The 17329-nt window shown below is 44.3% G+C and overlaps 1 protein-coding gene across 4 annotated transcripts in view; it reads right to left on the minus strand.

Annotated features, from left to right (window-relative positions):
• Positions 1 to 266: 266 nt before the first annotated feature.
• The window catches only part of LOC136886796 (uncharacterized), a 262354-nt gene continuing 245291 nt past the window's right edge, over positions 267 to 17329 (minus strand). For 3 of the 4 annotated variants that reach the window (XM_068230684.1, XM_067159601.2, XM_068230682.1), the window contains 4 exons: positions 11505 to 11771; positions 6119 to 6608; positions 3511 to 4022; positions 267 to 598 (listed from right to left, as the gene is read on the minus strand). In XM_068230684.1, the coding sequence (XP_068086785.1) occupies positions 572 to 598; positions 3511 to 4022; positions 6119 to 6608; positions 11505 to 11771 (1296 nt within the window). In that variant the 3' untranslated portion in view covers positions 267 to 571. The remainder of the gene's footprint in view (positions 599 to 3510; positions 4023 to 6118; positions 6609 to 11504; positions 11772 to 17329) is intronic. The other variant, XM_068230683.1, reaches the window with a different exon arrangement.

Raw genomic sequence — 17329 nt, forward strand, 5'->3', positions numbered from 1 at the left:
AACTTTACAGTTGTCCTTCTTTTCTTGTACTGATCACACACATGATAGGATGTTACTGTGTGCTCGGTGAGTGGGGGAGTCCCCTATTTATTTGGCGCGTGCTCTGGAGCTCAACATGCGAGTATCAGAGGCTGTAACTGTGCAGTCATAAGGTGCGGGTGGTACAGTGGCTAGAAATGGTGCAATTTGTACCATTCCTTAAGAAACACGTACGCTAACGAAATGATAGGGAAATTCAAAACACAATTAAATACAGGATTATTTATTTTACCCTTCAAATGACAGGAACTAAAGACAAATATACTTTTACAACAACATTCAAATTATTATATTATACAAAAGGAAACAGGTTCATATGATATGTTTTGCTCAGAACGTCTTCAGCAAGTGGTGGTAACTCCTCGTGAATCATTCTGTACTGGCCTGTATTTGTTCTTCTAACAATTGTCGCGTGTATCACATTGGTCCCGCAGTCTCCTTGTGTAACATTTCAGCCTTGAGAGTTGTATTATGAAACTGAGGAGAACATAGTGTTATTTAGGCTATACACGACAGAGTTGGACGGTCCACTTCACATGTGCTGCAGCACCGCTTCGCCCTGCAACACAACACACACCATGGAAATATTCACAAAGAAACGGAGAAAATCAAAGTAATCATTTAAGATCTCGACTCTTTTGGAATTACCAAAAATAAATATGCAGAACTATTTCTTTCTTAATCTGTCTACCCTCTAGGGTTGGTTTTTTCCTCGGACTCAGCGAGGGCTCCCACCTCTGCCGCTTTAAGGGCAGTGTCCTGGACTATGAGACTTTAGGTCAGGGATACAACTGGTGAGGAAGACCAGTACCTCGCCCAGGCGACCTCACCTGCTATGCTGAACAGGGGACTTTCGGGGGGGATGGGAAGATCGGAATGGATAGACAAGGAAGAGGGAAGGAAGAGGTCGTGGCCTTAAGTTAGGCGCCATCCCAGCATTTGCCTGGAGGAGAAGTGGGAAACCACGGAAAATCACTTCGAGGATGGCTGAGGTGGGAATCGAACCCGGGTCTCCAAGTGTGGTAGCTAATCATACTAACCACTAAACCACAACGGCGGACTAAATAATAATAATAATAATAATAATAATAATAATAATAATAATAATAATAATAATAATAATAATAATAATAATAATAATAATAATAACACCTTTGCAGAGTACTTTCAGAAACTCCTCAACGTAGAAGAACCTTTGCCGAGCCCACTGTCAGGAACCAGGACTCTGTACCATCCAACAGGGAAGAAATAGAGGAGATAATCAAAGACCTCAAGAACAACAAGGCCCCCAGTGAAGATGGTATAGTTGCAGAGATGTGGAAGCATATAGATAAACAGTCCCTGCCGAGTATCAACCAGATGTTTCAGGACATATGAGAACAGAGGTCTTGCCAGAGCGATGGACCTCAGCCGTGATTCATCTACCACACAAAAAGGAACAACTACAGAGGCATCTCCCTGTTGCTTGTAACCTACAAGATCTTCTCTACAGCCCTGCCAACTAGTGTCACCAAACAGTTGGACTCCCAACTAGGTGAATACCAGCCTGGTTTCCGCGTCAGTAGGTCCTGCACAAAGCAGATACCAAACCTCAAGACCATCCTCACATGTAAGAGCCGAGGTGAAACCCCCTGGGTAGCCATTATGGTGGATTCCAGAAGGCATACGATTCAATAGACAGACAGATCCTCTTCCCTACCCTGCAGGAACTCGGCCTAGATGAGAAGACCACCAGACTGGTCCATCCTACCTGGATGAACACCACCTCCAAAGTCAAGTTCAGGGATGAGCTCTCTCAGAGCTTTCCCATCAAGACAGGAGTAAGACAGGGAAATGGTCTCTCTTGCCTCCTCTTCAGCTGTGTACTAGAGAAGATCATCAGGGAATGGACTGCCATATTGTCATCAGAAGCAGGACTGAAGTTTGGGTACAAGAAAGACAACCTCAGTGTACCCTGTCTAGTCTTTGCTGATGATCTCATCATACTGGCCAACAGAATGGAGAAGCTACTCACCAACTACAGAGCCTCTACAGTATTGGAGCAAAAACCAGCTTGGGGATCAACCTATAGAAGACGTAGTTTATCACTAACATAAAGCAAGCTCTTTCTACAATCTCACTAGGAAACTACACGTTCCTGCAGTCAAGTACTTAGGAGAATGGATTTCAGCAAGCAAGAGCAAACTTTGGATATAGATGCCAGGTGTACCAAGTTAGAGGGGGCCTATCATTCCTACACCTCCAAGAACCTAAAGCTGAAGCACTACAACTCAGTAGCAAGACCCCTCTGTTCTCTACGCCTCTGAGTGCGTCTTGATGAAAAGAAAGGGCCCACTAAGGAAACTAGAACATACAGAGAGGAAGATCTTGAGGAGGATACTAGGACCCATAACAGAGGAGGATGGTACAACAACGAGCTCTACGAACATCAGGAAGACGTAGTCACTTGTATGAGGAAAAGGCGACTGATTTCTATCCCTGCAGGCTCACAGTGACAAATAGGGGAAGGCTTCCAAGACCAAGTGGATCACCTCAGTAACATCAGACCGAGCAGAACTACAGATCCTGTTTGAGACCTGAGACAGGCCATACCTACAGGGAGTCTTCCCACTGTCCCTCGCAAGCAAAAAGAGTACAGGGACCTAAGTGGGCAGATGGAAGGAAGCAGGCACACAACAGAAAATGAAAGCGTACTGGGCCAAGAAAAAACAGAAGACCTTAGCTAAGAGTTAAGACGAGCCCCGTGGTCCCTAGTAGGCCAAAACCAACCAAAAAAGAAGAAGAATAAATCAAACCGCATTCTACTGGAGGTATTGGACAGTATCAAATACAGTATTTTGCGGTTGTAGACTGAGTGCGTGATTTTTCCCATATGAGCTGATATTGTTTTGAGAGATGAAGGGACTTTCTGTGTATGTTTGTAGTTCATTTTACTTACTAAGCTGTATTTCATTTAGCTCTGTATAACACCGGGCGAGTTGGGGCATGCAGATGTGAGCTTGCATCCGGGAGATAGTGGGTTCGAACCCCACTGTCGGCAGCCCTGAACATGGTTTTCCGTGGTTTCCCCACTTTGATTTCAGGCGAATGCTGGGACTGTACCTTAATTAAGGCCATGCGTGGTTTCCCATTTTCACACCAGGCAAATGCTGGCGCTGTACCTTAATTGAGGCCACGGCCACTTCCTTCCAACTCCTAGGCCTTTCCTATCCCATCGTCGCCATAAGACCTATCTGTGTCGGTGCGACGTAAAGCCCACAGCAAAAAAAAAATTAAGGCCATGGCTGCTTCCTTCCCACTCCTAAGTCTTTCCTATGTCATTGGTGCAAGGTAAAGCAAATTGTTTTAAAAAACAAAGCTTTGTATAAGTCCTCGGGTTTATAATTTTAAGCATCAAGTATGCTCCACGCTCTTTCTTATGATCAACAGCCGCCAGTGATCTGCACTATACAATAATACTTGTCAACTCACGCTGACCTCCTCGTCGTCCATTGGTAAGGTGGAGGTGTCGACGTCGGGAGCCTGCGGTTCGTTCTCGACGTAGTCAACAGGCTGCGCTCCCAGTCCCGTGGTGTCCACAAGCGGCAGCAGAGCCGTGAGGTCCTCCTTGAGGTCCGCTGGTGTGGCCTCCAGACTCAGCAGGTGGTTGAACAGCCCGGTGATGAAGTCCGCCCTGGTCTTGAAGTTGGTGACGTGGAAGCCGCCGCTGAACTGCGGCTGGTAGAAGGCCTCCTCCAAGAAGGTGACCACTCTCTGGAAGTGAGTGTGCTGCTCGTCGTCCAGTGGAGCACTGGTCAGTGCCAGCAGCACCTTGTTCATGTCTATGGTCCTCGTGGTGACGAACAGCGGCGACACGCGCTCTGCTCCCGGCCCATCCAGCCGCACCCTGGGCAGGAAGTACTCCACCGCCCTCTTCAGCTGCGGGGACTGCCTCACCAGCTCACTCCTCAGACACACCCCCAGGATGGCCTGCATCAACACGCCTGCAACAAGAAACTTTCAGATTATGTTACAATGTCCAACAACTGCGTGACTTTCATATTTCAGTGCCGTTATACTACAGTACCCTTGGTGAATATGCATGCAGTCGAACAGCTGACGAACAACCGCCGGCGTGCCACCTTCACCTCGTAATAACACAAAGTGTCTTTTTCTAAAACGTATGATTATATAAATTTTTAAAAATCACAGTGCTTCAGTGGGAAGTGAAACGCACGTGTTAATGTCGTGCGAGAACTGCAGAAACGTTAGAACTCTAGACTTAAAATCCTAATGGTTCCGATCGAGACCTCAGTTCGCGCACGCGCTCTGCATAGGACTTGACCAATTTTCCCCTCAATATTCAATTCGTCCTTTATTTGTTACTGCTTTTTGGTGCTATTGAATTTTTAACTTGTTTATGGGAGGCATGTTTCTACGCAATATGTAATTACAAAAACTTCTCCAAAAGCGCTCACATATGTTTAAGTTTCTGACGTATTTTCCTAATGAAAGAGTGTTCTGAAGCATTCGCTTGTTTCTCCACGATTTCAACTTTAGAAGTTATAGTGCTTCAAACTTGCAGACTAACGATTTTCGTAGTCTAACTGTGTGATGATACCACATCTATAAACATTCATTAAAAATAAAAATTCTTGTTTTTTACGATTTTGACACTACTGTTGTACAGAATGCCCTTTGCTTCTTTGCGATTGGATATAAAAGAAGAGAGCTAAAAACGGATGAGATTACCCCTCTGCTCGACACGTTTCTCAAGCCGATGTGTGAACCTATGGGATCATGTTTTAAATGACGTTAATTCGATACGATCACTTAAGTAATCCGAGGTTGACAATTTGTTTGGTCACTCTTTCTCCCCTTTTAATACTGAAAGTAGCGATGTATAGTTATTTTCTAACTGTTGGGTTCGATTCAGTCTCGCTAACCATACAGTTTAGGGGCCCTACTTGCCGGCACGCGTCTTACTGTTAATCTTGCATATTGTCACAATGTAGTCATGAGTTTTTCGTGACTTGCAAGATCAAACGGTGCTGCCACTATGAAAATCGCTAGTGGTACATTTGCGGGTATAAGCAAAGCATATTTTCTTTTTCTATAGGATTGTGAATCTGTTTGGGTAAGAATTGTGGCATGTTTGAATAATGTAGTTGCTGTTAATTGATGAACGCAGCATTTTATTAATACGGTCTTAGCCTTTTTGTCTTCTTTTATTTGTAATGATAAATGTTAATACTACTTTGGCAGAGAAGTGCGGTGGATTGCCCCCTTTCATTGGATTTTTCCCCAAATGATTAGTGATTCGAACTTTAACTCATATAAATTATCAATTTATCATAATTGTCATAGTAATCATAACCCTTATAACGTCGTTCTGTTACTCCGATTAACATTCCTCGCATTCCTAAGGCATATAAATACAACATATAAAAAGCTCTAAAAATAATAACATGAACATAAGTATAGTTATTGATGATAAATGAAATGGCATATGGCTGTCAGTACCGGCAGATCCCAGGACGGGTTCGGCTCGCCAGGTGCAGGTCTTTAGATTTGACTTCCGTAGGCGACCTGCGCGTCGTGATGAGGATGAAATGATGATGAAGACAACACATACACCCTGCCGGGAATCGAACCTGCGACCCCTGTGACCAAAGGCCAGCACGGTAATCATTTAGCCATGGAGAAGGACGTTATTCATGATCATGCAACTAAACTATTAAGTAATCCAGATGTACATGTATGTGTGTATTATTACAGCGTGGTTTTACTTCAGTCCAGCAAGCAACAGCAAGTTTGAAGAAGGGAGCTGAAGCATTTACAGAAAGCAAACACCGAAGAATATGCTTATAGTAAAGCGTATATCAAAAGTAGGCAGAAATATATAACATTAAATAGAATGAGGGTGAGAGAGAGTTTATTTCTTTAATTCCTCTTTGAGCTAGGAAACCGAGTCAATTATGAATATCTTGATTGATCACTTTCTTGGGTAAGGGAACCTCCATTATTGTAACTTATTTTGCTGACGGATATGTCTCATGATTTCAATATGTAACTAGTCAAGTTGGCAGCAGTGCTATACCTTTGGTTTCGTACTGGTGGAGCGGGAAGTCGTCTCCGAGCGCGGTGGCTAGGGATATGGGGTTGAGAAGTAGGCTCTTGAGGACAGTTAACTGCTGCTCGTCTTCTGGCAGCAGGATGTGGAACACGTCTAGCAGCTGCTGCATAGGAATCGCGTCAGCTACTGCCTTCTCCTTCTTGGAACTCTTCGGCGGACACGTCACCTTGGGGCACGCGGGCGGCTTCACCGCCTCCTGGAAGTCGTGCATGGCCACCTGCAAGTTCTCGCTCTTCAGCTCACCGCCTTGCGCCAGCGCCTCCAGGAGACTGATCACGAGCTGGCGAGGGCGACTGTACTCGCTACGAGGAAACCGAGCCAGCCATGTTGACCAATCTATGGGCTCCATCTGCAAAACGTCCGCGACGACATGGGCCTTGCTTCGCACCTCTTCCGGCAGGAATGGGCTACAGAATGCGTCGAAGTAGGCGAGCAAGTCATCGATTCCTCGAATCTGAAAGTAAAGAGAATTAAAGGCATGAAGACTTTACCACTCGAGTAGTACCGGTAGCTTGGGAAATATCCTAACGGGAATTGACTAACGAGGGGAACCCGCCAAGTGTATCAACCCAATTTGTCAGAAAGTTTGCTCGCTGAAATAGGGGTCGAAATAAACTAACACCTGTTTCGACTTATCCGTAGACACTGGACCGTTTCTGACGTGCTGTACGCGCCTTTTAGCACGTAGCAAGCTCAACCGAGGCCGTGGCGCCACCTCACACTTTTGCGCCGCCTGTTCAAATCCCGATGATTTTTGTTTTCATTTATTTGCTTTTGTACATTGACGAATACTGCACGAATAGTTTTGTTGAATGAGCCCGCCTCTGCGGTGTAGTGGTTAGCGTGATTAGCTGCCACCCCCGGAGGCTCGGGCTCAATTCCCGAGTCTGCCACGAAATTCGAAAAGCGGTACGAGGGCTGGAATGGGGTCCACTCAGCCTCGGGAGATCAAGTAAATAGAGGTGGGTTCGGTTCCCACCTCAAACATCCTCGAAGAAGTTTTTTTGTGGTTTCCCACTTCTCCAGGCAAATGCCGCGATGGTAGGTAACTTAAGGCCACGGCCGCTTCGTTCCCTCTTCCTTGTATACCCCTTCATATCTCCCCATCCTTCCACAAGTACCCCGTTCAGTATAGCAGGTAAGGCGGCCTGGGCGAGGTACTGGTCCTCCTACCCACGTGTATCCCCAGACCCGAAGTCTCGCGCTCCAAGACACTGCCCTTATGGCTCGCTCAGTCCGAGGGAAAAACCGACCCCGGAGGGTAAACAGATTAAGAAAGAAATAATTTTGAATTATTGCTGTTGTTTTTCCTCTACTAATGTTGTGCCTAGTAAATGAATATTAGAACATCAGTTCTTCTACACTCATTGCGCAGCAAAAGGATATCGCGACTACATGCGACGCAATAAAAATCCACGGACTGATTCATAATCAACTGCAAGCTCCAGTTTTTGGGAAAATGATCCGTTATGCGTGGTTTGTCGCAAACTTATTGCCAACACATGAAATCTTCAATAATATTAACGACGTTTCTTTCCCGAGTGACATTCCCGTCTTGAAATGTAAATGTGACAAACCTGCCTTCGCGCGATGTTCGTGGTGTGCGAAATATCTGTTTCGAATGTTTCTATGATCGGTATCATGCAAGGGAATGCACTGTATCAAGAATGAACTTACAAAACATTTGTAATCCCTAAAAATACCATATACTATATATATAACAAATACATAACACTTATTCGGAAACCCAGCTGTAATTTTACAATCAACATAACGCACTAACTTGATAAGAAACATTCGTGTAGTAAGACATAAGTAGATAAATGAAACAAAAATCCAGTTCATCAGGATCTGAACACGGGGAGCGCCACCGCTGCTGTTGAGCTCGTTACGCTCTTATTTTTACCGCTGAGCGAAGTTTCTGGGCAGTCGGGTTGTTACTCTCGGCGCGTTCCCCTCGTAAACGGGCGGGTCTGGTGTGCGAAGTGTATATACTGCATCACACAAATCTTAATAACTTTAAAATTATAAACCATTTCCAAATAAGCTACACGCGGTTTAAAAGAGCAAGGAGCAACGTTAACCTTCAGCGCGTGAGGTCAGATGGTCACGAATTTGGAGCGGAAACTTATCAGTTCGCTGCGCGGCAAAATTAGAACATCTCGGGAACGCGTCCACGCTGTCATCTAACAGAGCTGGACGACTAAACTGGAATAGTGGCAACGGTGAAATAACTTGAAAAAGTACGCACATGACTGTCTTCAAAATAAGGTGAATTTATGTCGTGGCGCGGTCCGCTACAAGGACTCGTTGTCTACTTTTAGTTCTGTCCTGGGCCACACTTCAGATCTCCATGAAGAATATCGGCTCATCGCTGTTTTGGTAGCCCCTGTCCTCTGTGCATGTCCAAACCCTCGTAGACGACTCTGGCGCATTTTGTCTTGAATCACTCCCTGACGGTGTCATTGGAGATAAGATTCAGCTGTCCACCGCTGCAGCTTGGTCTCCCAGTTGACGCTAACATTCGCAACCATACAGCGCAAGATGACTTTTGGGCTCGGGGTCTATCTATACTAATATCATCATCATCATCATCATCATCATCTGTTTACCCTCCAGGGTCGGCTTTTCCCTCGGACACAGCGAGGAATCCCACCTCTACCGCCTCAAGGGCAGTGTCCTGGAGCTTCAGACTCTGGGTCGGGGATACAACTGGGGAGAATGACCAGTACCTCGCCCAGGCAGCCTCACCTGCTATGCTGAACAGGGGCCTTGTGGAGGGATGGGAAGATTGGAAGGGATAGGCAAGGAAGAGGGAAGGAAGCGGCCGTGGCCTTATGTTAGGTATCATCCCGGCATTCGCCTGGAGGAGAAGTGGGAAACCACGGAAAACCACTTCCAGGATGGCTGAGGTGGGAATCGAACCCACCTCTACTCAGTTGACCTCCCGAGGCTGAGTGGACCCCGTTCCAGCCCTCATACCACTTTCAAATTTCGTGGCAGAGCCGGGAATCGAACCCGGGCCTCCGAGGGTGGCAGCTAATCACGCTAACCACTACACCACAGAGGCGGACCTATACTAATATACTGTATAAAAAGGTAAAGTTTGTTTGTGTGTAATGGCTAATCTCAGGAACTACTCGACCAATTCTAAAAATGATTTTACTAATGTAAATATTCATTATCTCCGAGGGACATGGGCTGTATTTTATTTTCAAAACAATTCGAATGGGGGGGGGGGCGGGGAGAGGAGGAGGCATGGGGCGAGATATATAAATACTAGGCTAATATAGGCTAAATATCGAATTTGTCGTACAAAGACGAGACAAAGCTCAGTTTAAGCCCCTTGACGCAAAGAACAAAACTCGGGAAGCCGTATGGGCCCTAAAACCAACCGTTATGGAGATATTAGCACCACACTACCCCTGCTCTACGAATCGCATAAAGAAATGAACTGCCGTGACCATAGCAACGTCAGTTCCAAAATTCTACAGCAGCGAGATTATCTACAATATATCACAAAAACCTAACGTGTTACATACATGAAAACTGGTATTTAGAATCTCCTTTAAAAATAAAAGAACACAAATTTTGTTTTCAGAAAATCCACGTAGGCTGAGTGCAGTACTTAATTTCGGCCGGATTTGTTATTCGCAGTGTTTTTAAGGGGATTGCTCATTAAAACGTTAATGGAACGTGTTCAGGACAAGTTTTCAACCCCAGGGGCTGTGAACTTGGGAGCATGGGTTGGCGATCACGATGCCCTTAGCTGAGTCCCGGCATTGCTTCCACTTACTAGGGCCAGGCTCCTCACTTTCATCGATCGTACGCGACCTCCCTTGGTCAACTCTTGTTCTTTTCCGACCCTGACGGTATTACAGCATTCGAGGCCTAGGATGTCTTTGATTTTCACACCCTTCATGGCCCTTGTCTTTTATTGGCCGATCTCTCTTCTATTTTTTCCGCCTGATTAGTCTTCATAGAGGATGTTGTGCAGTTTATTTCCTCCTGAAACAATAATCAAATGTCCAAACTTGAGACGTTTATGGAGATGCGTATGCTTGAAAAGAGTGTGTGAGTATACGTTCCCGCGCTGGCTGAGTGGACCTCGAACCAGGGGCCTGTTCCACCATGAACTAGGGTCTACTTTTCAATTTCTTCGCAAAGTCAAAAGTCTTTGCGAATGAGTGATCCGATCGAATTTATTCCATGAGCAAACTGTATAGGCCCAATACTCTATGATTTTAATGCTTTACTTTTCGCGGCGAACTTGGCGGTATAATTGTCGTAGGTACCGTTAAAGGTTTTTTTTTTATCATGGGAAAGAAAGGTTATTATAAGAAGCTGGCTGTGCTGGAAGTTGTCAAGGAGAAACGTGGCATCCTTTTTTGACAACTTTAAAGATAACCTCTCAAATGATGACACACATCAATGTTAACGAGAGTACCGTCAACACATATACACACAGAAGGACATTCACGCTTCATTAGAAATCCCGTCGCTATATTAAGTGGATTATCAGGGCAACCTACTGTTAGGAAATATTACATTTACTATAACATCTACGACTTTGGTAACAGTTCTGCAAATAATTGATTTTGATGTCCTGTGCATTGTTGTTACACAGTACAGCTGGGCACCATTTAATAAAAAATGTAAATATAATAATTTGTTCTTTTTCGGAAAGGAATTTACTTCTTTATGTTTCAATAAATGACCGATCATTTCAAGAATATAGTCAGCCTCTGTTGGGATAATACGAAATCACTCGCGATATTACGTCGAAGTGAGGTTATGAAAATTAATCCTGTCTTTGTATGTTCTATTATTGGATTCTTCATCACTGTCCTCACTTGATACTAACAAAAGCTCACGTCGTGACGTGTTTATATCACTAAACTAAATTCTACGCCGAGAAACTAATGTACATACTTGTTAATTAACAGATGAAAAGGGCATCATCTCTTTGCAAGATTTATGAAAACTTTTCACTTCATTTCTTTGCACTTTGCATTTCTGTACCAATGGAGGAACATAACAGGCTTGAAAAGTGAAAAGATTTCTAACTTTTCACTTTGCAAGTTAAATCTGAAAAGCGATGGTGGAACAGTATCTGAACTGAAAAGTGCAAAGTGAAAAGTTGCAAAGTTCGTTCGTGGAATAGGCCCCAGCTCTGCATTTATCTCTTTTACGGCTGGTTTCACACAAAAATAGGTCATGAAAAAATGTATTTAGAATATTCTTTACAAACGTTTTCTCGTTAGAGGGAAAGATCAGTGGCGGGCCAACTAACTCTATGGACAGCTGCTATAAAAGTTATCGCGGTAAGGATTTGGAGTTGTGCTAGTACCTTGTCGTCGTCCATCTCGATGGCGGCACGTTTCATCTTGACGTGGACGTCCAGCGCTATGACGGCGTCCAGTAGGTCATCCTCCAGACGAGCCCTCCTCCTGATCCTCTGCAGCACGGCCAGCAACAGGTCTAGAGGCTTCTTGTACTCGTAGCGCACGAACCCGTCCAAGACAGTCTCCATGTCCAGCTTCCCGCCACTGATGGACATCATCAGCTTGTCTTTGCACATCACGATGTCGTCCGGGAATTCCCCTGCTGTCACGAGCTGCAACATCATTCGGATACTACAAGACATTCAATCAGATGCATGATGATTGCTGATGGTGTAGCACCTCTAGAATAGAATTGGAAGAGACGCTGGAAAGCTTCAGAAAATCCTTGCAAGACAGAGGCCTAAAAATTAATGGAAAGAAAACCGAATACCTGTGCCTAGGAGGTGAGGAGAATGAATTGTTAGAGATGGATGGTACATGCTTCAAAACAGTGGATGGTTTCAAATATTTAGGATCTTTTGTATCTAAGGATGGCAACCTAAACACGGAAATTAACCAGAGAGTGCAGTCTGCCTGGATGACCTGGAATAGAATGTCTGGCATCTTGTGTGACCAAAGACTTGGCATAAAGGTTAAAGGAATAGCCTACAAGACAGCAGTGAGGCCAGCAGAGACTTGGACAAAAACAAAGGCACCATATAATAAATTAGATGATCTAAGCACTTTTCTTTTCTATTTGCTTTACGTCGCACCGACACAGATAGGTCTTATGGCAACGATGGGACGGGAAAGGCCTAGGAGTGGGAAGGAAGCGGCCGTGGCCTTAATTAAGTTACAGCCTGGTGTGAAAATGGGAAACCACGGAAAACCATATTCAGGACTGCCGACAGTGGGGTTCGAACCCACTATCTCCCGGATGCAAGCTCACAGCTGCGCGATCCTAACCGCACGGCCAACTCGACCGGCTGATCTAAGTACAGGAGAGAAGACTGCTATGGTATGGACATATTATGCGAAGGGAGGAGAATGATGAATACGACTGTGGATGGGACTAGAAATTGGGGGAGATCAAGAAGGAGGTGGACAGACAATGTACGAGAAGTTCGGAAGGAGAAGAAATTAATGGAAGATCATGTGTGGGATAGGATAAAGTGGAAAATACTTGCCAAAAACATCGACCCCGCTTGAAGCGGGATAAGATAAAGAAGAATTCAATTAGATGCATATATATATCACAAACATATAGTAAAACGGAGAAGAGATGTCATGAATAAGGAAAGTTTCTACAAAAGTAATTGCTTGCTTTTCAGCAACAGCATATTTCAAGACTCTTGTTAATAATGACTGCTCCATTTAAGCACCTTCCAATATAACCTCAGGACACTGTCCTTAATACGGTGGAGGTGGGATCCCTCGATGAGACCGAGGGAAAAACCAACAGATTAAATAAATACCGAATGTATCACCAGAGAACTTTTACATGCGGACATCATGCGAGATGGAGTGTGGAATGCTCTTTTTTCTACCTTTGAAAAATCTGACTTCTTTTGCGGGTTTGAACACCTGCTATCATGGGATGCGGGTAATCCTACACTACCGTATTGCACATTCCGTTTAACGTCGTCTGGTATGATGGTGGTTATAGTGAGAGCTGTCTCTGCAGTGGTGATGCTTTGTGAGGACACTTGTCTGGCCCGGGGTACACAGTATTAGTCTGAGGGGTTACTGGTTCCATTCTCGGTCGGACTGTGCTATTTTAACCCAATTGTTCATGCTTCCTCAACATTTTTCTGCAATTCACACGTTTTAACAGCTAGACGCCAACCATTCGGGATAGGTCGTCTTAAGAGCTATGATTGCCTCACAAATATTATCACTAACAGCTAAATTTGTTCATCTGTGTTGTTCTGTCCACCATCATGTTGTGCCTCTGTGGGTGGGGGCGTAATCCCCTGCCAGTGGTAAGTGGCGACTGAAAGGGGCCCTCAGGGACTCTTAACTTGGGAGAGTGGGTTGGTGAACGCGGGACCCTGAGATGAGTCCTGGCACTGCTTCTACTTACTTGCATGAGGCTCCTCCTATCCAACCTCTCTTAGTCAACTCCTGTCCTTTTCCGGCCCCGACGCTATTAGGTATCGAGGCCTGGGGAGTCTTTCATTTTCACGCGCTTCGTGGCCCTTGTCTTTCATCGGCCGACACCTTCATTTTTCGAAGTGTCGGATCCCTTGCATATTTTCCCTCTGATCAGTGTTAGTAGAGGCTGGCTGCCTAGTTGTACTTTCTCTTAAAACAGCAATCATTACCACCAGCATCTTATTCTCAAGACAACTGGCGGCATGTACTAAATATCCGCACACGGTCATATGGTCTCACACCGTGGTTAGCCGGTTCAAATCCCGTTCGTCGAAAAAATGTCACCATGAGAATGTTGGTCGGCAGAGTAGGAGAGGTTGCGGGTGTGCCAAAAGCCTGCGTTCAGTTTCAAAGCTCTCTGCTGTTTTCATATGACGCTGTTGAGCGGGCACGGTTTCCCTTCCTACAATAACATGGCATCCGGTCGTAAAAACTCGCTACCCGACACATTAAATATCCGCGTATCGATACTGTGGTCGTTTCCATGTAGCATCCTCTTATAAATTAGAGTCGAACCTCCATCACTCGATTTTTCAGCATCTCGAAGTAATTTCCATTTCCCTGCCGTTTGACCGATTCTCCTCGTGTATTTATTTCTCTATTACTCGAAATTCGGTTACACGAATTTTTCGATTTCTCGAAGGAAACATTTCCTCCCTTAAAGCAAAAAATATTCTGTAACTCGAATTTTGTCCAACATTAACTGTGCAATACGGGATTTGTGGTTTGTGAGGAACAGTTAAGGTCACAGTGATGGTGCGAGCTAACATGACGGGAAACGGAAAACTAAAACTTCTAGTGATCGGAAAATCGGCAAAGCCTCGCTGTTTCTCGGATGTGAATTAATTACCGGTCACGTACGAAAGCAACTTCTAAACTGGAGGATGACAAGCTCCAGTTACGAATCTCGGCTGCTTGGTATTGACGAGAAGTTTCAACGTGAAGGGAGGAAAGGTTAACAGTAAATAGCAGAAGAGATTTTTTCCAAAGGTTTTAACCAGGGCATGTTTCTTGTTTCACTGCTGTATGTACTGTATCCTGTCTTCTAAACAGTTAAAGTGATAGCGTAAAATAGACTTAGTTTGAATATTTTTAAATACTCTTAAAAGAATGTGTTCAATGTAAGCCCGTACATGCATATGATTCAATTATGAGCTATACAAGTTCAAAAACGGTCTTCTCTGTATCTCGAAATAAAATTTAGCTCCCGAGGTGATTCCAGATATCGAGGTTGCACGGTAGTTTTATGCCACTCGCTCTTTATACTCTACCTGAAAACATTGGTCCCTGTAAATAGGCAAATAATACAAAATGAACGAGTCTCCAACTTGTGTTTCTTGGTCCTCATAGCTAACAACAAACAGGAAGCTTTCACGGCCCGTACTTGTAGACATGATATGGGCGTGTCAAGAAACAACTTTGGTCCTTATGACTTTTAGTCGTACCTCGATCCCTTATACCTTAGAGAGACCTGCACTTTTTACTTTTTCCATAATTCATTTTACTGTTTGGCGCACTGTTTACAGCGATAAAAATCATGAAAATCACCAGGCTTGTCGGCGGACCAAATGTGAGTCAAATTACTTGTTTCTAGCTCCTGTGTAAGCATGGAAAAACGAAAGGAATATGTGGACACTGTACTCAAATTTCAGCCTTATCTAAGTTTCTAAACCAATCTAAGGTGTACCCGATGGAGGTACGACAAAACGTCAAGGAAGCAAAACTGTAGATGGTTTCATGCTCAATACGTCTCCCAGGTTTCAAGATTGTGCTTGTCCATTAGGTAAGGAAAATAATTTCTCAACTTGTAAAACACGAACGAAATTTGAATCATATCGAAACGCCTACCTCTGTCTATTTAAATCGCCAATATACGAGATTAAACACGTAGGGCACTCGTTTTTGTCGATACGACGTACCCTTTCGCCATAGCAATTTTCTACCAAATGACCCCTTCTAATGAGGAGCAACTGGGTCCCAAAGAGCAAAATCCTGATCTGTAACCTTTCGCACATCTCTTTACATGTGAAAGTTCTTTTACATCGACACCGGGAATCCCCGGCGAAAACTCCATATGACGCCTTCCATGTACCACAGAAATCGATTATGGTGCAAGTACAACCGCAATACTGACATATGTTTCTGACCGTCGGAAGTCAGTTATTGCGGTGTAGCTTGGCGTATAGATTGAGATCTATCAGAAGACAAGGGAAAAATTTAATCCGACCGTAAATAAAAGGAATATCGAAAGTTTTGTAACCGAAAATTAACGGATTTTGGCATAGGCCTGCTTTACAAAACTGTCCAAATGAACGTATAGCCTATAGACCGAGCGAGTGGCTTTTCGTTTGGGTCATGCAGCTGTTGGCAAACCTGAAGATGGTTTTCCGTGGTTTCCCGTTTTCAAAACCAGGCAAATGCTGGAGCTGTAGCTTAATCGCGGTCGCTTCCTTCCAACTCCTAGCCCTTTCCTATCCCATCGTCGCCGTAAGACCTATCTGTATCGGTGCGACGTAAAGCAACTAGCAAACAAAAAAAAATTGCAAATCAACCCCAGAAAATCATTAAGCATGGACAGGTCCCAGCTCCTGCGATTTCAACTCACGACTTATTGTACTTAGTTACTCTATCCGAGGACTGAAGTATAAAGCACGCTACGTCATTTTAAGAGACATAAAACATACTGAATTAGATGACCTACGCAATGACGCATATAATTTACCGTGGGATGACATACGTAATCTTCATGACATTGACTCAAAAGTTAACAGATTCAACTCTTTAGTGCTGAACTTGTATGACAAACATGCTCCGGAGAGGCAATTAAGATTAACCTGCCCCCCTTCCCCCCGGCTGACGATCGAGATAAGATCTGCTATGGCCAGCCGTGACCGTTGGTACAGACATTTCAGACAAACACGTGATAAAGATGACTTTGAACAATACAGGAAACTGAGAAAGTTAAACAGCTAATTAGAAACAGGAAAAGCCACTACTCTCAACACTTGGCGGGAAATAATAATTTAAACCAAACATGGAAGAAGCTACGATCTTTGGGCATAGACAAAGCCGTAGAAGAGCACATTCCCACCATATCTCTAGATACGTTAAATGATTACCTTTCTCAGCCTAAAGTCGGACCAGTTCCATTACCGGCTAATCTCAGAAACTCAGCATGCCGTTCAGAGCGCGACCAGTTCTCTTTCTACACAGTTAGCGCAAATGATGTTAAACGTGTGCTGTACTCTATCACTTCCGATGTGACACGTGTAATGACGGCATCTCGATAAAATTAATTTAAAACATCATCAGGGCTGTATTGCCAATACTGACTCACATATTCAACTACTGCCTGACCAATGGAGTATTCCCTAATGTTTGGGAAGACGCACTAATAAGGCCAATCCCGAATAAACGCACATTAGATTCTCCATCCTACCACCCCTCGCAAAAGCACTCGAACGTCTGATTCATGCACAAATCACTGTACACCTGACCCAGAATTACGTCCTTGACTCTTTACAATCCGGCTTTAAAAAAGGACATAGTACCGCGACAGCATTACTGCGGCTTACGGACGATATCAGACAAGCGATAGACCAACGATATGTGACTGTAGCAACACTACTAGACCTAAGCAGTGTCTATGACACAGTTAGCCCTGGGTTACTACTGCTAAAACTCCGCAAACTTTAAT

The sequence above is a fragment of the Anabrus simplex genome, chromosome X, assembly GCF_040414725.1.
Source record: "Anabrus simplex isolate iqAnaSimp1 chromosome X, ASM4041472v1, whole genome shotgun sequence".
NCBI lineage: Eukaryota > Metazoa > Arthropoda > Insecta > Orthoptera > Tettigoniidae > Anabrus > Anabrus simplex.